This window comes from Eptesicus fuscus, chromosome 21 (genome assembly GCF_027574615.1).
Source record: "Eptesicus fuscus isolate TK198812 chromosome 21, DD_ASM_mEF_20220401, whole genome shotgun sequence".
NCBI lineage: Eukaryota > Metazoa > Chordata > Mammalia > Chiroptera > Vespertilionidae > Eptesicus > Eptesicus fuscus.
In genome coordinates, this window is record NC_072493.1 from 46,179,989 (window position 1) to 46,204,961 (window position 24,973).

A 24,973-nucleotide genomic window follows, 5' to 3' on the forward strand; every position below is an offset into this window, starting at 1 on the left:
AAACACTTCTACCAGGCAGGGATTCACCAGGGAATCAGAGGTTTATCTTCTAATCAGCCAGGGCCAGTCCTTTCTTTGGAATGTGGAGTGATAATGTGACCCAGGCCCGCTGAGTTAACACTTTTCTGCAAAGTATCCATCCTCTTTTATGTAGCAACATAGCACAGTATGTTCCAGCCAGAACATTAGTTGGGGTCTTGATAATTTACTAATTATTGTATTATTTATAAATTATTGAATCATTTTCCATATGAACAACTGAACCTATATTTCTCCACCTTGTATATCCTGATTCCCTCCACCTTTTAAATTTCCATTGCTCCTTTAACCATGTTTCACAGTCTGTGGTTGCTTTCTTTTATAGCATTTATTTTTTTTAATGTTTTTATTGATTTCAGAGAGGAATGGAGAGGGAGAGATAGAAACATCAATGAGAAAAAATCTGGATCAGCTGCCTCCTACACGCCCCCTACTGGGAATCTAGCCAACAACCAAGGTATGTGCCCCTGACCAGAATCAAACCCACAACCCATCAGTCCACAGGCCAGTGCTCTATCCACTGAGCCAAGCCGGCTTGTGCTGTGGGTGCTTTTATTACTTTGATATAAGTGTTTGTACCTAGAATTATTAAACCTGGATTTCCTACAAATTTAACTCAAATCTGACACTATCTACTTTGAAATAGTATCAGAACCTACAAGTTAAGATTTCATTGACCCTTTAGATGACAAACGCAAGTCCTGATTGTCACTTGTGCTTCTGACCAACTGGCTATACATTGGAAGTTCTCATGAGCCTCTCCTCTGGTCAATTATAGTAGGTCCTCAGGTTACCTTGGAAATCGGCACAATATATCGCGGTTTTTGCTGTAATTCGGAACACACCTACATAAACACCTACATCATTCACATGGAGCACATACACAGCAATAATGAAGTAAAGCAGTAAAATAAATTTAAAGGAAAGATAACAATCTCTAATCTAATGGTAAATAAGTAATAAAAAATAAAGCATATATGTCGAAATGATGGAACTTTTTTGTTTTTATAAATAGTGTAAATGGCAGATGGCAACCACGAAATGATGTACGTTGAGTTTCACGTAACCCAAGGACGGCCTATAATTTGGTAGAACATCTCACAGAACTCAGAGAAATACTGGCTTATAGTTACCGGTTTCTTAGAGTGCAGCAGGAAATCCTATTGCAGGATTTTTCCTGCAATGGAAATGCTAGTATATATATAATAGAAGGGCTGAAGGATTATTGAATTTAGAAGCTTTTGTCTCCTTGGAACCTGGGTAACTACGCTTTCGGAACATAATGTGTTCATTGTCCCAGAACCTGATCAGATCTGGTTAAGATTTTTAAAAATATATTTTTATTTTCAGAGAGGAAGGCAGAGAGAGCTAGAAACATAAATGATGAGAGAGAATTATCAGCTGCCTCCTTCACTCTCCTTAATAGGGATGGATCCCACAACCCAAGCATGTGCCCTACACGAGAATTGAACCTAGGACCCTTCAGTCCACATGCTGACGCTCTATTCACTGAGCCAAACTGGCTAGGGCAGGTTAAGAAGTTTTTATACAGAGTATTTGGTTATTAAGTCAGCGAGGAGGTCCTTGAGGGTAGGGGAAACTGTTCCTCCCCCAAAAGCCTAAGCCATTAAACATGTTAATCGTTATGGGAGGAATCTGTCCACTACCGATCCTTCCAGTGCCTCCCAAGGAGAATATAACTACCATGTTTTTCAGTGCTTTGACAAAACCTAGGTATGTGCCCTTCTGGTCAAACATCTGCCATATCACATTGTTGGAGCCATAATTTTTTTTTAAAATATATTTTACTGATTTTTCACAGAGAGGAAGAGAGAGGAATAGAGAGTCAGAAACATCGATGAGAGAGAAACATCCATCAGCTGCCTCCTGCACACCCGCCACTGGGGATGTGCCCACAACCAAGGTACATGCCCTTGCCCGGTATCGAACCTGGGACCTTTTAGTCCGCAGGCTGACGCTCTATCCACTGAGCCAAACTGGCTTTGGAAAAAAATAGGCATTTTTTTTAAAAAAAGTGTTCTTATTGCTTTTAAGAGAAAAATATAAATGTGAGAAACACATTCATTGGTTGCCTCCACCAGGGCTTGGGCCTAAGAGGAGCCTGCAACCCAGGTATGTGCTATTGACTGGTATCAAACCTGGGACCTTTCAGTCCGCCTGGTGACACTCTATCCACTGAGCCAACCATACAAGAATAATCATACAATAATAAACTCTGTTTTGCATACTCACAACTATAACCCTACTTTTTCCAACCCTATATAAGTTGAGCAGCACTGAGGAATGACAAGCATGTGGCTCCTGAGGATTATTTTTTCATTTAAGTATTTGTTTTTTAAAAATTTCTTTATTGATTAAGGTATCACATAATTGTCCTCATCCCCCATTCCCATCCCAAACCCCTCCCCACTCATGCCCCCACCCTCCCTTGTCCGTTACCACTGGTTAGGCTCATATGCATGCACACAAGTCCTTTGATTGATCTCTCTCCCTTATCCCCACCCTCCTCCTGAGGATTTTAAGAGCACACGTTTAAAGGAGGGGAGCCCAGACTGGTTTGGTTCAGCAGGTAGAGCTTCAGCCTGTGGATTGAGGGGTCCTGGGTTCGATTCTGGTCAGGGGCACATGCCCTGTTTATGGGCTCAATCCCTGGTGAGGAGTGTTCAGGAGGCAGCCAATCAGTGAGTCTCTCTCATCATTGATGTTTCTATCTCGCCCTTTTCCTTCTTGTCTGAAATAAATTAAAATACATATATTTGAAATAAAAAGACATAAAGGAGGGGAGAAAGGGGATTTGAGTATATTGGAAAGATGTTTCATGTACAGGAACATGCTGTCCAGTGTTCCCATGCCAGCGGTTCCCAGGAGTGTCAGACTCCGACCACTGTTTCAGTTTCAGGGGCTGGAGATTATTTTTATTTAGAACTGACTTCTGTAATTTATGGTAGGTTTTAAATTTTTTTAAAACTCTTCTGTAGGGTTTTTTGTTTTGTTTCTCAATATATTTTCATTGATTGCAGAGAGGAATGGAGAGGGAGAGACATATAGAAACCTCAGTGATGCCACAGAATCATTGATCAACTGACTCCTGCATGATCCACCCTGGCGATCTAGCCTGCAGTGACATGACCAGAATCGAACTCTGACCTGGTTCATAGGTTGATTGCTCAATCACTGAAACAAGCCAGCCAGGCAAGAATTATTTAAAAAATATATATTTTATTGATTTTTTTAGGGAGGAAGGTAGAGGGAGAGAGAGATAGAAACATCAATGATGAGAGAGAATCATTGATCAGCAGCCTCCTGCACACCCCCTTCTGGGGATTGAGCCCACCACCCAGGCATGTGCCCTGGGCTGGAATTGAACCTGGGACTCAGGCCAACGCTCTATCCATTCAGACAAACCAGCCAGGGCCATGCAAGAATTATTACTGATTTTAATATTTGTTGTACAAATACAAATCCATAACTACTTTTTATATTTTCTGTGATTTTTTTAAGTTTCTGAGCTATACATGTCTGATTTTCTTTTTTTTTTTCCAAAACATGTCTGATTTTCATTATGAATATGGACTTCATTTAATCTAAATATTATTTATTAATATGTTCATACCTCACCACATTGAAATGTCTAAAACATCATCACACCTGACATGTTAGATATATCTGTAAAGGACAAATTTTCTTTCACTATGATAATTACAATATCATTTTCTTATGAAGAAAACCACCAATAACAAAATTCAATTTTTCCACTTTTTAAAAATTTATTTATCTCATTTGATATTTAAATTAAAACTATACAATAGAGTTCCAGTTAAAGTTTATATTATATCCTGGCAGGTGTTTCTCAGTGGATTGAGAGTCCTCCCATGAACCAACAGATCCTGGAGTTCCATTCCTGGTCAGGGCACATCCCCAGATTGTGGGCTCAATCACCAGTAGGGGGCATGCAGGGGCAGCCAAAGGATGTGTCTCTTATGGTGTCAGTCTCTCCTTATCTATCTAAACAAATAAAATAAAAAAGTAATGTTTATACTATGCATCTTAGTTCTTATTTCAAATGTGTATCCTACATTCCTGTGTTTATATTTTTCACATTTACATATGACGGTGTAAGTAGGTCATTTATGGGATAAAATGTTCTAGACTCTAATGCATTCATACCTCTTTATGATGAGTCGCTGCATTGGGCTCAAAGATAATGTGTTCTCATTAGCATGCACTCAAGTCCCCTCACCAGGAAAAGATGACAACTTCCTTTATTCATTTCCAAGATGTCTCTTTCACGCGGATGGGACATCTCTTAGCCCCTGCAGAGGCGGATCTGGGTCTTTTCTCCTGGAGTGAGGCGGGAAAAGCCTGGGCCCTGGTCTGGGACTGACCACATGACCCAACGACCAATGTGAAATCCCCCGCGGGAGCCAATGAAGGGTCAGAAAAGGCGTTTCCGGCGGAGCTACTAGAGGCGGGACTTCCGGTGTCCTCAAGGCAGGCCTTTTGTCTGAAATGTGGATGCGGCCAGCTCTCTGCTCCGAGGTTCCCGATCGCCAGGTCCCGGTGGAGATCCCCGAGGGAAAAGCCGTGGGCGTTGTGCACACGCGCGGGTGTGAAGATGGACATGGTAACGTGGGTGACCGGCTCCCTGGCCCGGACCGGGACCGCCCTTCCCGCGGCGGCCTCTGCTCCCGCCGCTCCCGCCCCGCTTCCTCCACGGAGAGCAATGGCGGCGCCCGCGCTGAGTCGCGGGGCTGAGGTGAGTGCGAGTCCCCCGGGCCCCCCCCGCCTCCTCACACCGAACAGGACCGCCCGGGTGCGGGCGCCTGTGACGTCCTGCAGCTCAGTCCGCGTGGAGGACGGCGGAGGGGAGAGAGGAGCGTTGGGGCTTCTTAGGACACAGCCGGTGCTGGGCGGAGTGCACGGGGGTGACCAGTGTCTGAAATTCCCGTGCGGATGTGGGCTGTGAGGATTGATGCAAAGATCTGAGGCTGCAGGGAGGATATCGCAGGCTCAGTCCGGGCCTTCCGCGCTGTGGGGTCCATCAGAGGACTGGGTTGGCGTGGATCCGGCTGGAATCCAAGCTCTCTCGGATAACATGCCAAGTTCATGTCTGAGTCCAGCAATTTTGTGGCATTGGAGCAGGAAGGGGGCAGAGCTGAGGGAGTGAGCCTGGTCCTGAAGATGGGAAGGGGATCAACAGTACACAGTGGTGTGCACATCTGGAGGAAGTGTGGGGACCTGGTGTGGGGACATAAGGGTGAAGCATAAGCCTGTTTGTCTTTGTCTTGGGGGCATGATCTGGGAGACTGCAGTGGAATTGCTGGGCAGGAAGGCTGGGGCCCTGCAGGCATGGCCCAGCGCTTAGATGGTGTTTCTCTGCTGTCCCTCTTCCCAGCCCATCTGTTGCGCTGAATGCAATCCCAGTGAGTAATGGGACTGTGATGAGAGAGCAGCCTGCAGTGGCATTAGGGCCTGGTGTCCACACTAACCAGGAGCCCTGGAGGAGGTTGAGGGGGGGAAGGTGTGTAAGGAGTAGGATGGCAGGTTCTCAGAAAGGCAGATCTGTATTAAGTTGTCTCCATTCTGACAGGTTGGCGTGACCTTTGAGGACATTGCCCTGTACTTCTCCAGGGAGGAATGGAGCCTCCTTGATGAGGGTCAGAGACAGCTGTACCTGAATGTGATGCTGGAGAACTTTGAACTTGTATCCTCGCTGGGTAAGACCCTCCTCTCACCAGTGACCTGGACTTGGCTTTGCCATTTCCCAGGACTCTTTTCCCAGGTGCGCTCTGCCCTCACATGTGGAAAACTGCATGTTTTCCAGTTTTCTGGGCAGTTACTGTCCTTTGCTTGCACTGCCAGCTGCTCTCTGTGCAGCCCCAGTACCTGCTGCAGTGAACTCACAGGGCCGAGTATGTGGTTGGTAGGGTGGCAGGGACCCTAATGGATTCCACCTTGATTAGGGAGGAAAAGCATTTTTTATATTCCTGTTGGTCATTTGTGCATAATTTTGGGAAACCTTTTTCTACATCCTTAGCTTGTGTTTGTTGTTGTTATTATTTTATATTTTTGTTGATTTCAGAGAGGAAGGGAGAGAGAGAGAGAGAGAAATGTCAGTGATGGGAGTGAATCATTCATCCCATGCCTCCAGCACATCCCCTACTGGGGATGGAGCCTGCAACCTAGGCATTTGCTCCAGATTGGAATTGAACCCGGGACCCTTCAGTCCACAGGCCAACACTGTCCACTGAGCAAAACCAGCTAGGACAGCTTATTTTATTTTTTAAAATAAACTTTTTAGGCCTTTTTCTTTTTCTTTTTTTTTTCCTCTGTCTCTTTCTTGAGCTTTGCCATTTGTGTTTCTTAGGATTCCCATATTGCAGATAATGGCTCTCTTGATGGTGTTACTTAGTTCACATTGCTGTATTCTTTTTTTTTTTTTTTTTCTTTATTGATTTCAGAGAGGAAGGGAGAGGGAGTGAGAAATGGAAATATCAATGATGAGAGAGAATCATTGATCGGCTACCTCATGCACACCCCTACTGGTGATGGAGCCCACAACCAGGGCATGTGCCCATGTCTGGAATGGAACTTGGGACACTTCAGTCTGCAGGCATTCCCTCTGGCCATTGAGCCAAACTGGCTGGGGCTGCTGTATTCTTTGAATTTATTTTTCCTCTTTCTTTCCACCTGCATAATTTCAAATGATGTATCTTTGACATCATGTATTCTTTCGTGTCTGATTTTGATACTCTTCATTGTATGCTTTCAATTCATTCCTTTTAATTTATCAACTCTAGCATTTGTTTCATTCTTTTTTATGATTTCTGTCTACCTATATATAGTTTTTTCTACGTGTGTTTTTTTAATTTAATATGTTTTTATTGACTTCAGGGAAGAAGGGAGAGGGAGAGGGAGCTAGAAACATCAGTGATGAGAGAGAATCATTGATTGGCTGCCTCCTTCACGCTTCCTGTTAGGGATCAAGCCTGCAACCCAGGCACATGCCCTTGATCCGACTCGAACCCGGGACCCTTTCGTCAGCAAGCTGACGCTTTGTCCATTGAACCAAACCGGTTAGGGATGATATTTTCCTTTTGTTACTCGCTTGATTTTGTCATTATGTTGGCTCCATTTGTGTTTTCTTGTAGCTCAGGGATGTTTTTAAAAGTAAAAGTAGTTTGGATTTCTTATCATGCTTGTATATTGATATCCATTTGTTTCCTATCGATAAGTGGAAAATTATGTTTTCTTGGTGGTGTTTTTGTTTTCAGTGTTTTTTTTTTTAATTGTACTTTTATTAAAGTCCGGTGAATAGATGGGTACAGCAGTGGGGTCCCTCAGCCTGGCCTGCGCCCTCGGGGGATGTCGGACCTCAGCCCTGTGTCCCGCAGGGGTGGACATACCCCGAGGGATGTAGCAGTGAAGGAAGGTGCAGACATCCCTGGCGGAGCCCGGGCTTCCACTGCTTGTTGTGCAGCTCCCACTCCTCCCAGCCCACTCTGCATGTCGCCGCTGCTCGGTAGCAAGCTGCCTCAGAGGCTCGGAGAGGCTCCTGTCACCGCAGCGTCTGGCGCCCCTCAGTCAACTGAGAAGGGCTCCTGCTGTGGGAGCACATTGACCACCAGGGGTTAGCTCCTGTGTTAAGCGTCTGCCCCTGGTGGTCATTGGGTGTCATAGCGACTGGTCAAATGGTCGTTTGGTCGCTTTTATTTTATTTTATTTTTACTTTTTTGAGTTTTAGAGATTTTATTAGTAATACACACCAGCATATCCATTTCAGCAAGCAAGAGTAGGGAGGGCGGGATATTTATGTGTCTGTGTGGGTCGGATATTAGGTGCAGGCGGTGGCAGGAAGCTGGGTCTAGCGTGGCTTTTCTCAGCTGCTTAGCTGTCACTTGTGACACCTGAAATGAGAATTAACAGGAAAACGGCAGAGAGGGCAGGAGCCTCAAGCGGGGAGAATAGAAAGTACTGAGCACAGGGGAGAAACTGAGGGCAGGGGAAAGGGACAGAGTATGCCTAACAGGGTTTGGCTGGCTGGGACCCAATCTGCTCCTGGCTCGGCTGCTGCTGCTGCGTGGCTGCGGGTAGCGTCAGCGCCCCTGAGGCTGCTAAGCTGGGAATGTCCTGCCAGGCCTGCGGCCATGCCAGCGCTGCCTCCCAGTTGTTGCTGCGGCTGCTGCTGCTCTGCGGCATCTGCTTAGGCTTTTATATACTAGTATATAGACTAGAGCCCGCTGCACGAAAATCATGCCTGGAGGCGCGGGGTGGGGGGCGGGCTTCAGCCCAGCCTGCGCCTCTCGCACTCCAGGACCCCTCGCTCCTTACCACTCCTCTCACTGTTCATTGCAGCAGGGAGAGCGGCTACCACCACCGCGGCTGAGCTCGCTAGCTGAGAGCCCCGCTTCTGTCTGAGCGGTGCTCCCCCTGTGGGAGTGCACTGACCACCAGGGGGCAGCTCCTGTGTTGAGCGTCTGCCCCCTGGTGGTCAGTGCACATCATAGCTATTGGTTGTTCTGATTGTTCCAACATAATGGTCATATATGGACTGAAGGGTTTTATTAGGCTTTTATTATATAGGTTGTTAAAAGTATTATGTATGTCCTGTTTAACCCCCACCCCCATTAACCTCTACTAGCCCTACTACATACCCTGCCCTAGGCTTACACCACCCTATTGTGTGTCCATGGGATATGCATATATGCATACAAGTTCTTTGGTTTTTCTCTCCCACCCACCTACACACCAGCAACTTCCCTCTGAGATTCCACAGTCTGTCCCATGCTTCCATGTCTCTGGATCTATTTTGTTAATCAGTTTATTTTGTTTATAAGATTCCACATAAGAGTAAGATCGTGTGATACTTGTCTTTCTCTGACTGGCTCATTTCGCTTAGGATAATATTCTCCAGGTCCCTCCATGCTGTCTCAAAGGGCCAGAGGTCCTGCTTTTTTTACTGCTGCATAGTGTTCCATGGTGTACACATACCATGGCATTTTTATCCGCTCAACGACTGATTGGCACTTGGACTAGTACCAGATGTTAGCTAATATAAATTCTACTGATATGAGGTAGGAGTGCATACATTTTTTCTGATTGGTGTTTTGGTTTTCTTAGCATATGTTCTTTTTTTTTTTTAATATATTTCTTTATTGATTTCAGAGAGGAAGGAAGAGGGAGAGAGAGATAGAAGCATCAATGATGAGAGAGAATCATTGATTCGCTGCCTCCTGCACGCCCCCTACTGGGGATCGAGCTCGCAACCCAGGCATGTGCCCTTGGCTAGAATTGAACCTGGGACCCTTCAGTCCGCCGGCCAATGCTCTATCCACTGGTCCAAACTGGCTAGAGTTCTTAGCATATGTTCTTAGAAGTGGGATCACTGGGTCGAATGGCAGTTCCATATTTAATTTTTTGAGGAAACTCCATGCTGTTCCATAATGGCTTCACCAGTCTGCATTTGCACCAGCAGTGTACTGGGGTTCCCTTTTCTCCACATCCTCGCCAGCACTTTTCATTTGTTGACTTTTTCATGGTAGCCATTCTGGCAGGTGTCGTCTTAATGTGCATCTCTGTGATTAGTAACTTAAAGCATTTATTCATGTCTCTTAGCCATCCGTATGTCCACTTGGGAGAAGTGTGTATTTAAGTTCTTTGACCATATTTTAATTGGACCATTTGCCTTCCTTTTGTTAAGTGCAGGAGTTCTTTATATATGTTGGATATTAACCCTTTGTCAGATGTATCATTGCCACATATGTTCTCCCTTACAGTGGGCTCCCTTTTCAATGTACCACAATGGTTTCTTTTGCTGTGCTGAAGCTTTTTATTTTGATGCAGTCCCATTTGTTTCTTTTCTCCTCAGTTTCCTTTCCTCTAGCAGATAGAACCATAAACATATTGATACGAGAGATGTCCAAGGTTTTGCTGCCTATGATTTCTTCTGGGATTTTTATGGTTTCATGACTTACATTTAATTATTTTATGCATTTTGAGGTGATTCTTGTGTGTGGTGTAAGTTAGTGGTCTAGTTTCTTTTTTTTTTTTTTTTTCCTGCGTGTATCTGTCCAGTTATCCCAGCATCACTTATTGAAGAGACTGTCTGGACTCCACTGGATGTTCTTGCCTTCTTTGTCAATTATTAATTGAGGGTAATGGCTTGGGTCAGTTTTGGGGGTCTCTGTTCTATTCCATTGATCTAGATGCCTGTTCTTCTGCCAGTACTGAGCTGTTTTGAGTACAGTGGCTTTGTAGTAAAACTTGTCACATATTGTGATCTCTGCAACTTTGTTTTTCTTGCTGCAGCTATTCAGGGTCTTTTTGATTCCATATAAATTTGTTCTGGCTCTGTGAAATATGCCTTTGGTATTTTAGTAGGAATTGCATTGACTCTGTAGATTGCCTTGAGCAGTATGGAAATTTTAATGATGTTGATTCTACCAGTCCATGAACACAGTTTATTCTTTCACTTGTTTTTATCTCCTTCTCTTTTTTCAACATCCTGTAGTTTTCCAAGTCTTTTGCTTCCTTGGTTAGGTGTTTATTCCTAAGTATCTTAAAAAAATTATTTTGCAATGGTAAATGGGATTGTTTGTTTAGTTTCTCTTTCTGAGAATTCAATTTTGGTGTATGAAAAAGCCATCGACTTCTGGGTGTTGATTTTGTGTCCTGTTGATTTTGCCCAATTCATTCATTTATATTTTTTATTTATTATTTATTTATTTATTTAAGTATAGCAAAGGTGGAGATTTATTGAAGAACAAGTACAGATTCCCACGTGGTGAAGGGGAAAGAATCTCACAGCACAGACTCCCATGTGGGAGGGGGAAAGAGTCCCCTATTTTTTATTTTTTTTAAGTTTATATTATTGATTTTTTTTCAGAAGGATAGTGAGTTAGAAAAATTGATGAGAGACAAACATCAATCAGCTGCCTCCTGCACACCCTTTACTGGGGATGTGCCACAACCAAGGTACATGCCCTTGACCGACCTGGGGCCCTTCAGTCCGTTGTCCGACGCTCTATCCACTGAGCCAAACTGTTCAGGGCCCAATTCATTCATTAAATTAGTAGTTTATTGGTGAAGTCTTTCAGATTTTCTATGTATAATATCGTGCCATCTGCAAATAATGAGAGTTTTACTTCCTCCTTTTCAATTTGGATGTCTTTTATTTCTTCTTGTCTGATCGCTGTGGTTAGGACTTCCAGTAGTATGTTGAATAAGAGTGGTGAAAGCGGACATTTCTAGCTGACATCCTGTTCTTATCATAGGGGAAATGGTTTTAATTTTTGCCCATTTAGTATGATGTTGGCTGTATGTTTGTCATATATGGCCTTTATCATATTGTGATATGCTCCCTGTATTCACAGTTTGCTGTGAGTTGTTATCACAAATGGGTGTTGGATTTCATAGCATGATTTTTCTTTGTCCCTTGATATAATCATGTGATTTTTGTCTTTCAATTTGTTTATGGGATGTATCACATTTATTGATTTGTGACTATTGTACCAGCCTGACATCCCTGGAATGAGTCCCACTTGTCTATGGTACTAATATATTTCTAGATCCGATTTGCTAATATTTTGTTGAGAATTTTAACATCTGTGTTCATCAGGGATATTGGCCTGTAATTCTCTTTCTTTGTAGTGTCTATCTGGTTTTAGAATTAGGGTAATGCTTTACTCATAAAAAGAGCTTGGAAGTGTTCCTTCTTGGATTTTTTGGAATAGTTTGAGGAGTAGAGATATTAGTTCTTTGAATGTTTGGTAAACTCCCCTGTGATTTGTTTTTGGGGAGTTTTTTTTTTTTCTTATTGCTTATATTTCATTCAGGTTTTCTGCTTCTTCCTGACTCAGTTTTGAGAGATTGTATTTTTCTAGGAATTTGTCCATTTCATCCTCATTGCCCAGCTTGTTGGTATACACTGAGTTGCCAGATTATTATGATCTCTGAACGCATAATAATCTGGCCAATCATTGTATATCCTATATAATAATCCTATATAATAAAAGGCTAATATGCAAATTTTTTTCTTGACCAGGAGTTGGACCAGCAGGCAGGCTGGCCAACTGCCCGTGTCCCCTCCCCCTGGCCAGGCTGGCCGGACCCCACCCATGCTCGAATTCATGCACCGAGCCTCTAATACACACACACACGTACACACACACACACACACACACACACACACTGCGTGGCCAGATTATTATGCATTCAGAGATCGTAATAATCTGGCCACTCAGTGTATACGAGTAATTGTTCATAGTATTTTCTTAAAACCCTTTGTATTTCTGTGGTATCTGTTGTTACTAAAGCTGCATTTTGTTTATTTATTTATTTATTCACTCATTCATTCATTCATTGGTCCTCTCTCTTTGTTTCTTTTTTTTTTCTCTCTCTTTGTTTCTTGAAGAGATTGATTAATGGTTCATCATGTTTATCCTTTCAAAGAACCAGATTTTGGTTGCATTGATTTTATTTTTTGGTATTTTTTTTAGCCTATATGTTATTTATTTCTAATCTAATCTTTATTAATTTCTGTCCTTCTATTTTGGACTTTTCTTGTTCTTCAAGTTGTAGGGTTAAATATTTTTTAAAATATATATTTTTAATGATTTCAGAGAGGAAAGGAAAGGGGGCGAGAGAGAGAATCATCAATGATGAGAGCGTATCATTGAACAGGAGCCACTTTCACACCCATTTCTGGGGATCCAGCCCGCAACTTGCACATGTACCCTTGACCGGAATCGAACACTGGACTCTTCAGTCCGTAGGCCAGCGCTCTATCTACTGAACAAAACTGCCTAGCGCCATTTTCATTTGTTTCCAAGAAGTTTTTTCTTTCTTTTTTTTAACATTTTATTGATTTTTTTTTACAGAAAGGAAGGGAGAGAGTGAGAGAGAGTTAGAAACATCGATCAGAGAGAAACATCAATCAGCTGCCTCCTGCATACCCCCCACCAGGGATGTGCCCGCAACCAATGTACATGCCCTTGACCAGAATTGAACCCGGGACCCCTGAGTCCGCAGGCCGATGCTCTATACACTGAGCCAAACTGGTCAGGGTTTTTATTTATTTCTTGATCTCGTTTGTAGCCCATTTATTCTATATAATAAAGAGGCAATATCCAAATTGACTGTCACTCCAACACTCAAGATGACCAGAAGATGGCCAGCAGGGGAAGACAGTTGTGGGCTATCAGGCTAGCAGGGGAGGGCAGTTGGGGTGACCAGGCCTGCAGGGGAGGGCAGTTGGGGGTGACCAGACCTGCAGGGGAGGGCAGTTGGGATGACCAGGCCTGCAGGGGAGGGCAGTTGGGGGTGACCAGGCCTGCAGCGGATGGTAGTTAGGCGGGGACCAGGCCTGCAGGGGAGGACAGAGGGGGGACCCAGGCCGGCAGGGGAGGGCAGTTACAGGTGACAAGTCCTGCAGGGGAGTGCAGTTAGGCATCAATCAGGCTGGCAGGGGAGTGGTTAGGGCAGTGATGGCGAACCTATGACATGCGTGTCACGCGTAGCCATTTCTGATGACACGCGGCCGCATGCCGAGGATGAAACATTTGCTGCTCCTGAGGATGAAACATTTGCGACTAGAGTCTTGGAGTTAGTTTTTTTCCTCAAAGTGACACACTACCCGAGTTATGCTCAGTTTTTTGCGAAGTTTGACACACCAAGCTCAAAAGGTTGCCCATCACTGGGTTAGGGGTTGATCAGGTTGGCAGGCAGAAGCAGTTAGGGGCAATCAAGCAGGCAGGCAGGCAGGGGCAGGCAGGCAGGCAAGTGGTTGGGAGCCAGCAGTCCTGGATTGTGAGAGGGATGCCAGATTGGGGAGGGTGCAGGCTGGGCTGAGGGACACACACTCCCCCACCCCATGCACGAATTTTGTGCATCAGACCTCTATTTGTTTAATAACATGCTATTTAGCCTGAATGTTTTGGGGTGTTTTATTGTAATTGATTTTAATTTCATTCCACTGTGATCTGAGAAGATCCTTGATATGATTTCAGTCTTTTTGAACTTATAGAGACTCGTTTTGTGTCTTAACATATGGTGTATCTTCATGAATGATCCATGTACACTTAAGAAGAATGTATATTCTGCAGCTTTGGGATGAAATGTTCTATAAATGTCAATTAAATGCATCTAATCCAGTGTGTCATTTAGAATTCCTGTGTCCTTGTTAATGTTTTGTATGGAAGGTCTATCCATTGAAGTCAAGGGGTGATAAAGTCCCTATACTATGACTGTTTTACTGTCGATCTCTTTCTGAAAGTCCTCTAGAAGTATTGTTGTTGTTGTTGTTGTTTTTTAATTGATTTCAGAGTGGAAGCAAGAGAGGTAGATAGAAACATCAATGATGACAGAGAATCATCGATCGGCTGCCTCCTGCACCCCCCCCACTGGAGGAATGAAGCCCGCAACCTGGGCATGTGCCCCAAGCCAGAATTGAACCTGGGACCCTCCAGTCCATAGGCCGACACTCTATCCACTGAGCCAAACTGTCTGGGTCATCTAGAAGTTTTCTTATATATTTAAATGATTCTATATTGGCTGCATATATGTTTCCCAGGGTTATATTTTCTTGTTGGATTGATCCCTTTAGAATTATTAGTACTATGTAGTGACTTTTGTTGTCTCTTATAATGTCCTTTATTTTGAAGTTTATATTGCCCTATATGAGTATTGCTACCACAACTTATTAGGTTTTGTTTTTGTTTTTTTCTTTTTCATTTTGATTTCCCTGGCAAACTTTTTTCCATCCCTTCACTCATGCTGTGTGAGTTTTTTGTTCTGAGGTGGGTCCCTTGTATACCTTTTTTTTTTTTTAATATATTTTATTGATTTTTTACAGAGAGGAAGGGAGAGGGATAGAGAGCTAGAAACATCGATGAGAGAAACATCGACCAGCTGCCTCCTGCACACCCCCCACCGGGGATGTGCCCGCAACCAAGGTACATGCCCTTGACTGGAATCGAACCTGGGACCCTTCAGTCCGAAGGCCGATGCTCTATCCACTCAGCCAAACCGGTTTCGGCCCTTGTATACCATTTAATAGGGTCATGTTTTTTGGTCCATTCAGTTACCCTAGGTCTTTTGATTCAATCACCTAATCCATTTACCTTTAAGTTTTTTATTTATAGGTACTTAATTGATTTCCATTTTAATTCTGTATGGGCATGTTTTTGTCCCCCTTCGTCCCTCTTTCCTTCTCTCTGTTTGCTCTTCTCATTATAGCAATCCCTTTAGTTTTTTTTGTTGTGCTGTGTTGGTGATGCTAAACTCCTTTAGCCTCTTTTTGTCTGGAAATATCTTTATTTCACCATCTATTTTAAATGATAGCTCTTCAGGAGAATTCTCTTGTTCTTTCTTTGGGGTTTTTGTTTGTTTGTTTCCCCATTTTGGTTGCCTGTTTGCATTTGAGTAGATCTGCTTACACTTCTGGTCTCTAGTGTAGGACAATGTCAGACACTGCTGTGGTTGGCACTGCATACCCTGTTTTGTGCTATCAGCAATCCGTAGCTTTTGGATCCCTCTGCTGTGGCTGGTTCCTTTGCAAAGCACCATAAATTGCAACAGGGTCTGCTTTTCCGATCCCTGAGCCCCGAAGGAGATCAGGAAAAGACTCAAAGCCTCCAGAGACCCACCTCAGCCTGCAGTCTTATTGTTGTCATCCTTGATTACCTTCAGGCTATTGACCAATGGGTGGGGTTGAGAGGAGTCCCAATAGGGTGGGACAATTGACTTTCCTCCCAGGCAAAAAACTGCCTGGATGGCAAACTTCCACAGCAGAAAGATGTCCTCCACATCAGGAGGAAATGACTTAGCACAGGATACCCCTCAGAGCTTCAACCTCAGAGCCCCCAATCCTAGACTCTCCTCACCCAGCTCCAGTCCACTATGCCCTCCATCTGCCTGAACCCATGGTGAGTGGCTGCTCACAAAATTTTGGCCATTGGCCATTTAAGAGGGTGCCTGCCTTTCCAGCCATCTTGCTGGCAGACTGCAACCCTGCCGTTTTTCACAGCCAGATGTTTTGCGGGCACTCCTCTCAGTTCTGGTGCTCTGGGCTGGGCATCTCAGCTGGGGTTCAGACACCAGGGTTCATAGTGGGGACACCCCACAGCCAAAATATCCCTCCGGAAAGTGAACTGTTGTTATCTGTGGGAACCCAGCCAACCCTTTTGTGCTTCCACACTGCCTACCAGTCTGTATGCAATCCCCACTTCCCATTCTTTGTTATCAGGGTTCTCTCCAGCTAGTCCTCAGTACATTTTTCAGGATGGCATCTTAGTTGTCTTACCAGCTTGGTCTTGGGAGCTTGTCAGTGTGCCTTCCACTTACTCCATTGCCATTTTTTCTCCCCTTTAGTATTTCTTTAATTACTGTACTAGTGTTCCGGTGCACAAAATCCATGCACATTAAAAGGGAAGTAATTAGAGGAAATATTTTAATATTGCTGTTTGCCCTTTCTCTATAATGGAAGTGTCAGAGATGAAAGGAAATAACAAAATGATGTAACAACAACAAAAACACGATACAAAAACAACAGTGATGCAAACAATGACTGATAAAGTGATTAAACTTATTCTAATATCTCCCTGTACACCACATTAAAGTGAAAACACTTTGAGTGCTTGACTAATTTCCCTTGTGATGAAGTATTTACAACTTTAACTATAACATCACATGCTCTTCGAACTCGAGAGAAAGCAACATATAACTGACCATGTGCAAAACAGGTTCAGATAGGAATATTCCTACTCTGTCTAGAGTTTGTTCTTCTGATTTATTAATAGTCATCACAAATGCTGGCATCACGGGAAACTGTCGTTGAATTAATTTAAATGGGAGGCCAGTGTCAGATGGGGACAAATCAATTGTTGGAATCAGAACAACCCTTCCCTCTGCAGATCCTGTTAATACTTCAGCTCCGATTATGTTAGGTCATAATCTTTTGATGATAAATCTAATACCATTACAAAGACTTTGTTTTCTATTAAGATTTCTCAGTAGCATGATGATTGCACCCACTTTCAATTTTAATTTATGACATGACATTCCCGAAGGAGTAATACTATTTTTCTAAAAATATATATTTTATTAATTTTTTTACAGAGAGGAAGGGAGAGGGATAGAGAGTTAGAAACATCCACGAGAGAGAAACATCGATCAGCTGCCTCCTGCACACCCCCTAATGGGGATGTGCCCGCAACCAGGGTACATGTCCTTGACCGGAATCGAACTTGGGACCTTTCAGTCCGCAGGCTGACGCTCTGTCCACTGAGCCAAACCAGTCAGGGCAGGAGTAATACTATTAAGAAATTCGGGATCCTTTTGTAGTTCATAAGCGTGATGGTTGAGTGTTCACGCTGTTGTGTGAGATGTGCCGCCCGTGAACCTTGTTATGCCTTTGGCACATGACCCGTCTGACGTGAAATTAAAAGAAAAAAAGAGAGAGAAGAAAAAAAAGAAATTCGATGGAGTCCTAATTGGTATGGCTCAGTGGATAGAGCGTCGGCCTGCAGACTCAAGGTTCCCAGGTTCGATTCTGGTCAAGGGCGTGTACCTTGGTTGTGGGCGCATCCCCAGTAGGAGGTGTGCAGGAGGCAGCTGATTGATGTTTCTCTCTCACTGATGTTTCTAACTCTCTCCCTCTCCCTTCCTCTCTGTAAAAATTAATAAAATATATATTTTTTTTAAAAGAAATACGATGGGCAAATTTTCCTTTTCAGCATCATCTGTTGAATCAATGGAATCATCAGTCAAACATGTGGAAAATCTCCATTGAGTATATCCAAAATTTCTTCATGTAATTTTTGAACGTGCTCATTTTTTGTACAAAGAATCGCACGTTTAGATATATTTTTAATATTATCTATAGATATACTATTTCCAAAGGTAGCTTCACTAGTAGATCCAGTACAAATTATTTCACAGGGGATTTCAATAATATCCATTCCAAATTAAAACTGCTATCAAGTTTGCCATCTCCAAGTTTTACTAACCATTCACTGTAAGTAGAATCCTCTGATCTCATATTTGTTTTAAGAGACAACTTTCTGAAACATCCCCAAACATCACAGTACTTTAAACTCGTTTGTACTATGGCCGATCGCATAGCATGCAGTACAATACTGAGACATTGTCGAAAATACCCTCCGAAAAGGAGAACTTTCCCACCAAATGCAACATTCAAATTCATAATTTCTCTTAGTAATCTGTCTATGGCATTTATAGTATGACTGGATGCCATGGTGCATTCATCAATAATGAGAAGTTTGGCCTTTTTAATGGTTTTAGCAACTTAACTCTTTTTTTTTTTTTTTTAATTTCTTTATTGATTAAGGTGTCACATATTTGTCCTCATCCCCCCATTCCCATCCCACCCCTCTCCCCACGCATGCCCCAATCCCCTGTTGAACTTAACCGTTGGATAGGCTTATATGCATGCATACAGGTCCTTTGGTTGAACTCTCCCCCTCCCCCCACCCTCCCCCTACCCTCCCCTATCCTCCCTCTGAGGCCCGATAGTCCGATCGATGCCTCCTTGCTTCTGGTTCTGTTCTTGTTCTTCAGTCTATGTTGTTCATCATTTCCTCTAGATGAACGAGATCATATGTCACTAGATATATACTAATAAGAACTGAATGTGAGACGAGCAATAATATTTATGCTGACAGGCAAATGAATCAATCTGTAGCGAGCTTCCCCCTGGACCAACAGTTCTTTTGAGACCCAATTTCGATGTCCAGTAGTTCCTTATGTGTACATGTCAGCACTGACCCCTCAGCTCTGGATGGTGGACAAATGGTGGTAATGGAGGTCCGACTCCCTCTGGTTTGGTCTCGGCTGAACCCAGGGGCACGGCGTCACCCGGACTAAGGGGCACGTGGCCTCACCCATACCCAAGGGGCGCGTGGTCTCACCCGGGCCTGGGACCCAGCCTCACCTGGATGGATCCAGGGGCGCACGGCCTCACCCGGACCCAGGATCTGGCTTCACCCGTACCCAGGGACGCTTGGCCTCTCCCAGACCCAGGGGCACGTGGCCTCACCCGGGCTTGCAACTTAACTCTTTATATTGAGTCTAGAAATTGAAGTTTCATTTAATGGAATTGGTAATTTATATTGGGAATGAAAAGTTCTTCCACGGGTAAGTAAATTTGTAGCAATTCTTGTAGATGTTGTAGGTAAAACAGTACCACCACGACCTCTAATATAATGTATTAAAACTTTATGCCGAAACCGGTTTGGCTCAGTGGATAGAGTGTAGGTCTGTGGACTGAAGGGTCCCAGGTTCCATTCCGGTCAAGGGCATGTACCTTGGTTGCGGGCACATCCCCAGTAGGGGTGTGTGCAGGAGGCAGCTGGTCGATGTTTCTTTCTCATCGATGTTTCTAGCTCTCTATCCCTCTTCCTTCCTCTCTGTAAAAAATCAATAAAAATACAAAAAAAAAAACAACTTTATAAAGATATGTTTTTCCACTACCACCTGGACCATCCAAGAAAAAGCATTTGGGGTGTACAGTTTGATTTTCAATGGCTTAGGTTATAGTCTGAAAGGCAGCTTCACCTCAGTGCTGGGCGGGGACACATGCAGGTGGAAGTCCCCACCACCATTCCCGCCCACTAGCACCTGCCTGCTTGTGCCTCCCTAGGGAGCAGCCCCATCTCCAAGGCAGCCTGACAGGAGCACTAGGAAGGCCTGGGCACGCCTGCGCTCCGGGCTGAAGTCCCAGCCCCGTCCCCGCCCACCAGCTCTGGTCAGGACTGGGACACTGTTGGGACCAATTAGCATATTACCTCTTTATATGTATAGATTAAGTGTCTTCACATTTCAGGAAGCAATTACTCCTTTAATCCTTATTGGACCAGTTATGGCCTAAGAAATAGATTCATCTGTATCTGGGATAAAGGGTGTTGGCTAGGAGGGGTGTTGTTTTGATATTGAGAAAAGATTCAAAAGTCTTGCCTCCTTGATGCTGTATGAGCTGAGGACATAATAACAAATAATGTATGGAGTCCCCAATGACTTTGGTAGCAACTTTTTTCAGTAACAACTGAGTGTGAAAAATAGTGCTGGGAACAGACTGATTTCTGTTTCTATTCTATGGTAGGTTATGGCCAAAAGTATGTCTTTGATAATTCATGCGAACAAACATTAAATGATACTTTGATGTGTAAATTGTGGGGAGTTCACAGATGTTATATAGCTTTTGCAGTTTTTCAAAACACAAGATTCCAGTGTATTTCACAGAACAGTCCACTCGTGCTAGTGTGGTTACTCTGACTCTGGTTTTTCACCCTAGCTATCTTCAAATGTATTTGATTACCCATCTTCCAGTCATCCTTTCTATGCAGTTCTCTCCCTTTTTGCACTTTTGCATTGCTCTTTGTCTTTATTGAGCTCTTATTTCTATCTCTGGGGGTGTTTATTGTTTGTTTTGGATACCTGTCTACTTATTCTGGCAGGGAGATAAATTCTTCTATCTCCTATTTTGCTATAGTTTTTTCTTCCATGCTCTCTTGTTCTACCACCATGCTGGCCATCCATCTTTTCAGTTTTTCTTGGAGGATTTCTGCCATTTATATCCAGTGGAATTGCTCAGCTGGGATTTAAGGGGAATAATCATTTGTGCATTATCGGAGAAAGATGGCTACAGTCATAGCAGGGTGGACCCAGAGGCCGTCTTGCCTTGGTGAAGGGCTGTTGGATAGAGTTTGACACGAGAGCTTTATTAAGATTATAAGTAAGAACTTATTTTGTTCAACATTGTATTGTTTCCATTGCGAGTTCTGTACCGCATTCTACTTGTGCTTGCTTATTATTGGCACTTTGCAAACTACTCAGGTCTTTTTTTTTTTAATGTTTTTTTCTTTATTTTAGACACAGAGGAAGAGAGGGAGAGACAGAGAGGTGAGAGAAAAACATGGATTGGTTGCCTCCTGTGTGCAGCCCAAATGACTGTTGAACCTGGAACCTGGGCATGTGCTCTGACAGGGATTCCATCTAGCGACCTTTCAATGGGAAGGATGATGCTCAACCAACTGACACACTACTTATGGCTAAACTCCATTCTAGCCGTTATTGTTTCAACTTAGGTTTTCTGCTTATGGATAATCTTTACCTCTCTAAACTTTGTACCTCAACTGCTACCCATACAAGCTCCTCTTTGGTCCCTGCCTTTAGAGCCTTGTTGTGTCACGTACTGTATTAACCATACACATCATGTGCTGTAATGCAGTGGGTTTTAATACGTTTGAGCACATTCACGTTGTTCTACACAGACTGTGTCATCAGTTCGAATGGTCCTACAGGAAGCTGTTTGTGAAGAAACAACTAGTGGGCCCTGCATCTCTTGTTTGTGTCCCATCTTATGTTCATGGCCCTGCCTTGGTAAGGTCTCCACCATTGACTGACCTTAGGGGTCAAGTAATGTATAACAGCCATTTCCTCAGGGTATAACACACGAGTCTTGAAAAGCATCCCATACACTCATGCCTAGCTGTGACAGATAGACATTTGAGATGAGGGTATTTCTTCCTTCTAAAGTCATCATGTACTTCACCTCCCTTTCCTTTTATTTAGGTTGCTGCTGTGGAGCAGAGAATGTGGAGGAACCTCTTGAAGAGGACATTTCTGTAGGAGTGTCACAGGCAAAGAATCCCAAGTTAGCTTTGTCTTCCCAGAAGAGCCACCCCTGTGAGAGTTGTGGACTAGTTTTGAGAAACATTTTCCACTTGACTCATCAGCAGGAATTACAACACAGGCAGATCCTATTGAGGTGCGGGGCATGCGCAGAGCAATTTTATTTCATTGTACAATTTCAGGAGCAGCAGCAGCAGCACTTGAGAGAGAAGCCTTTCATAGGAGGTGTGAACATGCTCTCACTTGAAAAGGGCTGCGATTTCAATGTGTTTGAGAAGCTTTTTAGCTGTGGAGAGGTGGGGCAGGACATCTTTAGCACGGCAGGGCATCTCCAGCAAATGGCTACGCAAATCAGTGACAATCTGAATGGTATCTCGATGTGTGGGGTGACATATCAAGAGGAAAATAATTATTTTACTAATAAAGACTGTAATAAAGCCATTGGCTCTAACTACACATGTGTTTGGGACAAGGGTGTCCCTACTGGAAAAGCGTATTTCTCTTGCCGTGAATGTGGAAAATATTTTTCCCGATTTTCTACTTTTTGTTATCATCAGAGATTTCATGCAGAAAAAAAGCTTTATGAGAACAGTGAATGTGGGACATCTTTTACCAGTAGTATTGGCCTCTTTTATTATCAGAGATGTCACACAGGTGAAAGGCCTTATCAATGTATTGAATGTGGAAGATCTTTTACCAGGATCAGTAACCTTCGTGATCATCAGATAGTTCACACTGGAAAAATGCCTTATGAGTGCAGTGAATGCGGAAAATCTTTTACCTGTAGTAGTGGCCTCCGTTATCATCAGATGAGAGTTCACACTGGAGAAAGGCCTTATGAGTGCAATGAATGTGGGCAATCTTTTGTCAATAGTAGTGGCTTCCATTATCATCAAAAATTGCACTCTGGAGAAAGGCATAAATGCAATGAATGTGAGAAATCTTTTAACAGTATCTATTATCTTCGTTATCATCAGAGAGTTCACACTGGAGAAAGGCCTTATGAGTGCAGTGAATGTGGGAAATCATTTACTCAGAAATATGCCTTCCATTGTCATCAGAGAATTCACACTGGAGAAAGGCCTTTTAAGTGCAGTGAATGTGGGAAATCATTTACTCGGAAAAATGTCCTTAATCGTCATGAGAGAATTCACACTGGTGAAAAGTCTCATGTGTGCAGTGAATGTGGAAAATCTTTTACCTGTGGAAGTAGCCTCCGTTACCATCAAATGGGAGTGCACACTGGAGAAAGGCCTTATGAGTGCAATGAATGTGGGAAATCTTTTACCAGTAGTAATGGCTTCCGTCGTCATCAGAGAATTCACACTGGAGAAAGGCCTTATGAGTGCAAAGAATGTGGGAAATCTTTTATCAGTGGTAGTAGCTTTCGTCGTCATCAGAGAGTTCACACTGGAGAAAAGCCTTATGTGTGTGGTGAGTGTGGGAAGTCTTTTACCACCAAATATTGCCTTGGTTCTCATCAGAAAATTCACTCTAGAGAAAGGCCTAATGACTGTAGTTAATATGGGAAATCTTTTAGCCAAAATTCTAACCCTACTCCCCACAGAAGAGTTCACATTGGAGTAAGGTCTTGGATATGCAGGAAATGTAGATTTTTTTTTTGTTCAACCCTAACAATACTAGAGGAAACTCCATGAAGCCCTATTTGTCTGAACTGAACCTCATACACTGCAACATCAATGGTAGGGAGATTCCCAATAAATGTGAGTGCTGTGAAAATCATGTGTGTGTGTTTTGCACTTATTTTTTTAAAGTTTTTATTCATTTCACAGGGGAAAGGTGAGGGAGAGAGAAATAGAAATATCAATGATGACACATAATTATTGATCAGCTCCCTCCTGCGTATCCTCTACTGGGGGTTGAGCATACAACCTGAGCATGTACCTTGAAGGAGAACCTACTGAGCCACACATGTATGTTACAATTTGTTATTTACACAAGTGTCTTGCCAGATCTATGTCACTACATCCTGGTTTTTTTTTCTTCTATACCTATATCTTATCCCCAGGCTGACAACCTCTGTCAATCTTTTTTTTATAATATATTTTTATTGATTTCAGAGAGGAAGGGAGAGAGATGGAAACATTACAAAGATCAATGTTAAGAATCATTGATTGGATGCCTCCTGCATGCCCCCTGCTGGTGATCCAGCCCGAAACCTGGTCATGTGCCCTTGACTGGAATCGAACCTGGGACCCTTCGATACACAGTCCGACGCTCTATCCACTGAGCCAAACAAAATAGGGCTGTCGATTTTTTTTTTCTTTAAATATATTTTTGTATTTTTCTTTTTTTTAATTTATTTTGATTTATTTCAAAAAAAGGAGAGGGAAAGAGAAATAGAAACATCAATGGTGAGAGAGAGTCATTGATTGGCTGTCTCCTGCACATCCCCAGGAGACAACTGGGGATTGAGCCTATACCCCCAGGCATGTGTCCTGACCCAAAATTGAGCCATGCCCTGTTTTATAGGTCCAGTCTCACCCATTGAGCCACACCGTGTATCTCACTACATATTCTGGTTGATGAAGCTATTTCACCTGGTCCACCTATATGGCTTTCACAGATTGCATCGGTCACCATCCTCATGTGCTCAGGAAAGCCACCTCTGTTCTCTGATTTGTTTGAGAAATTTGGGAGCAGCCTGAGCTTGTAAGAGGTCTTATTTCCTTTCACTCTGACTAGTTGCCATATGGACCTGACTCGTGGTCCCCAGAGAACATCACCTGAGTTCATTGAGCAGCTTATAGAATAACTACCTTTCCCAGGGACAGGCTTTTTAACTTAGTTGTTCTATTTACTGTCTGTGGTAGTTAATAAGCAGATCTGGGTTCTACCCACATCAGAAGAGGAACAATTTTCTGGGCATCTCAAACTTTCTCTGCCTTGGGGAGAATGACATGGTGCAGAAATTGGCACAGCGGTTTAGGCCAGATTTGCATTGCTGCGCTATTTTCCCAGCCCTCATAAAAGCCCGATGCTATGAGTTGTAACAGAGTTTCAGATCACTCCAAAGAGTGGCTAGCTGTGACAACCTCAGTTCCATTTGGAAACATCGTGAATTATTTTCCATTTTTATGGGGAAGATCTCTTGCCCAGATGTTACAAAGGATTATTCGCCCTAAGGCCTATAATTCCACGGGTGATGGTCACTGGTTGGAGGGCCATAGGGATTAGGGGAGCCATGACTGCTACAGAACCACTGGCCTACATGGTGTTGGGAGAGATTGCTGCCAGCTAGATG

The 24,973-nt window shown here is 43.4% G+C and overlaps 1 protein-coding gene and 1 non-coding gene across 2 annotated transcripts; both read left to right on the forward strand.

The window, feature by feature from the left end:
* Nucleotides 1–5,295: 5,295 nt before the first annotated feature.
* On the forward strand, nucleotides 5,296–23,451 carry LOC114229807 (zinc finger protein 418-like). The gene is made up of 3 exons (XM_054710556.1): nucleotides 5,296–5,317; nucleotides 5,651–5,777; nucleotides 21,649–23,451. The coding sequence occupies exons 2-3, from the start codon at nucleotides 5,744–5,746 to the stop codon at nucleotides 23,229–23,231; spliced, it is 1,617 nt and encodes a 538-aa protein (XP_054566531.1). The 5' UTR covers nucleotides 5,296–5,317; nucleotides 5,651–5,743; the 3' UTR covers nucleotides 23,232–23,451.
* On the forward strand, nucleotides 17,389–17,492 carry LOC114229530 (small nucleolar RNA U13). Its single transcript, XR_003615556.2, has one exon. It is a non-coding gene; the product is annotated as a small nucleolar RNA U13 (small nucleolar RNA).
* Nucleotides 23,452–24,973: the final 1,522 nt, after the last annotated feature.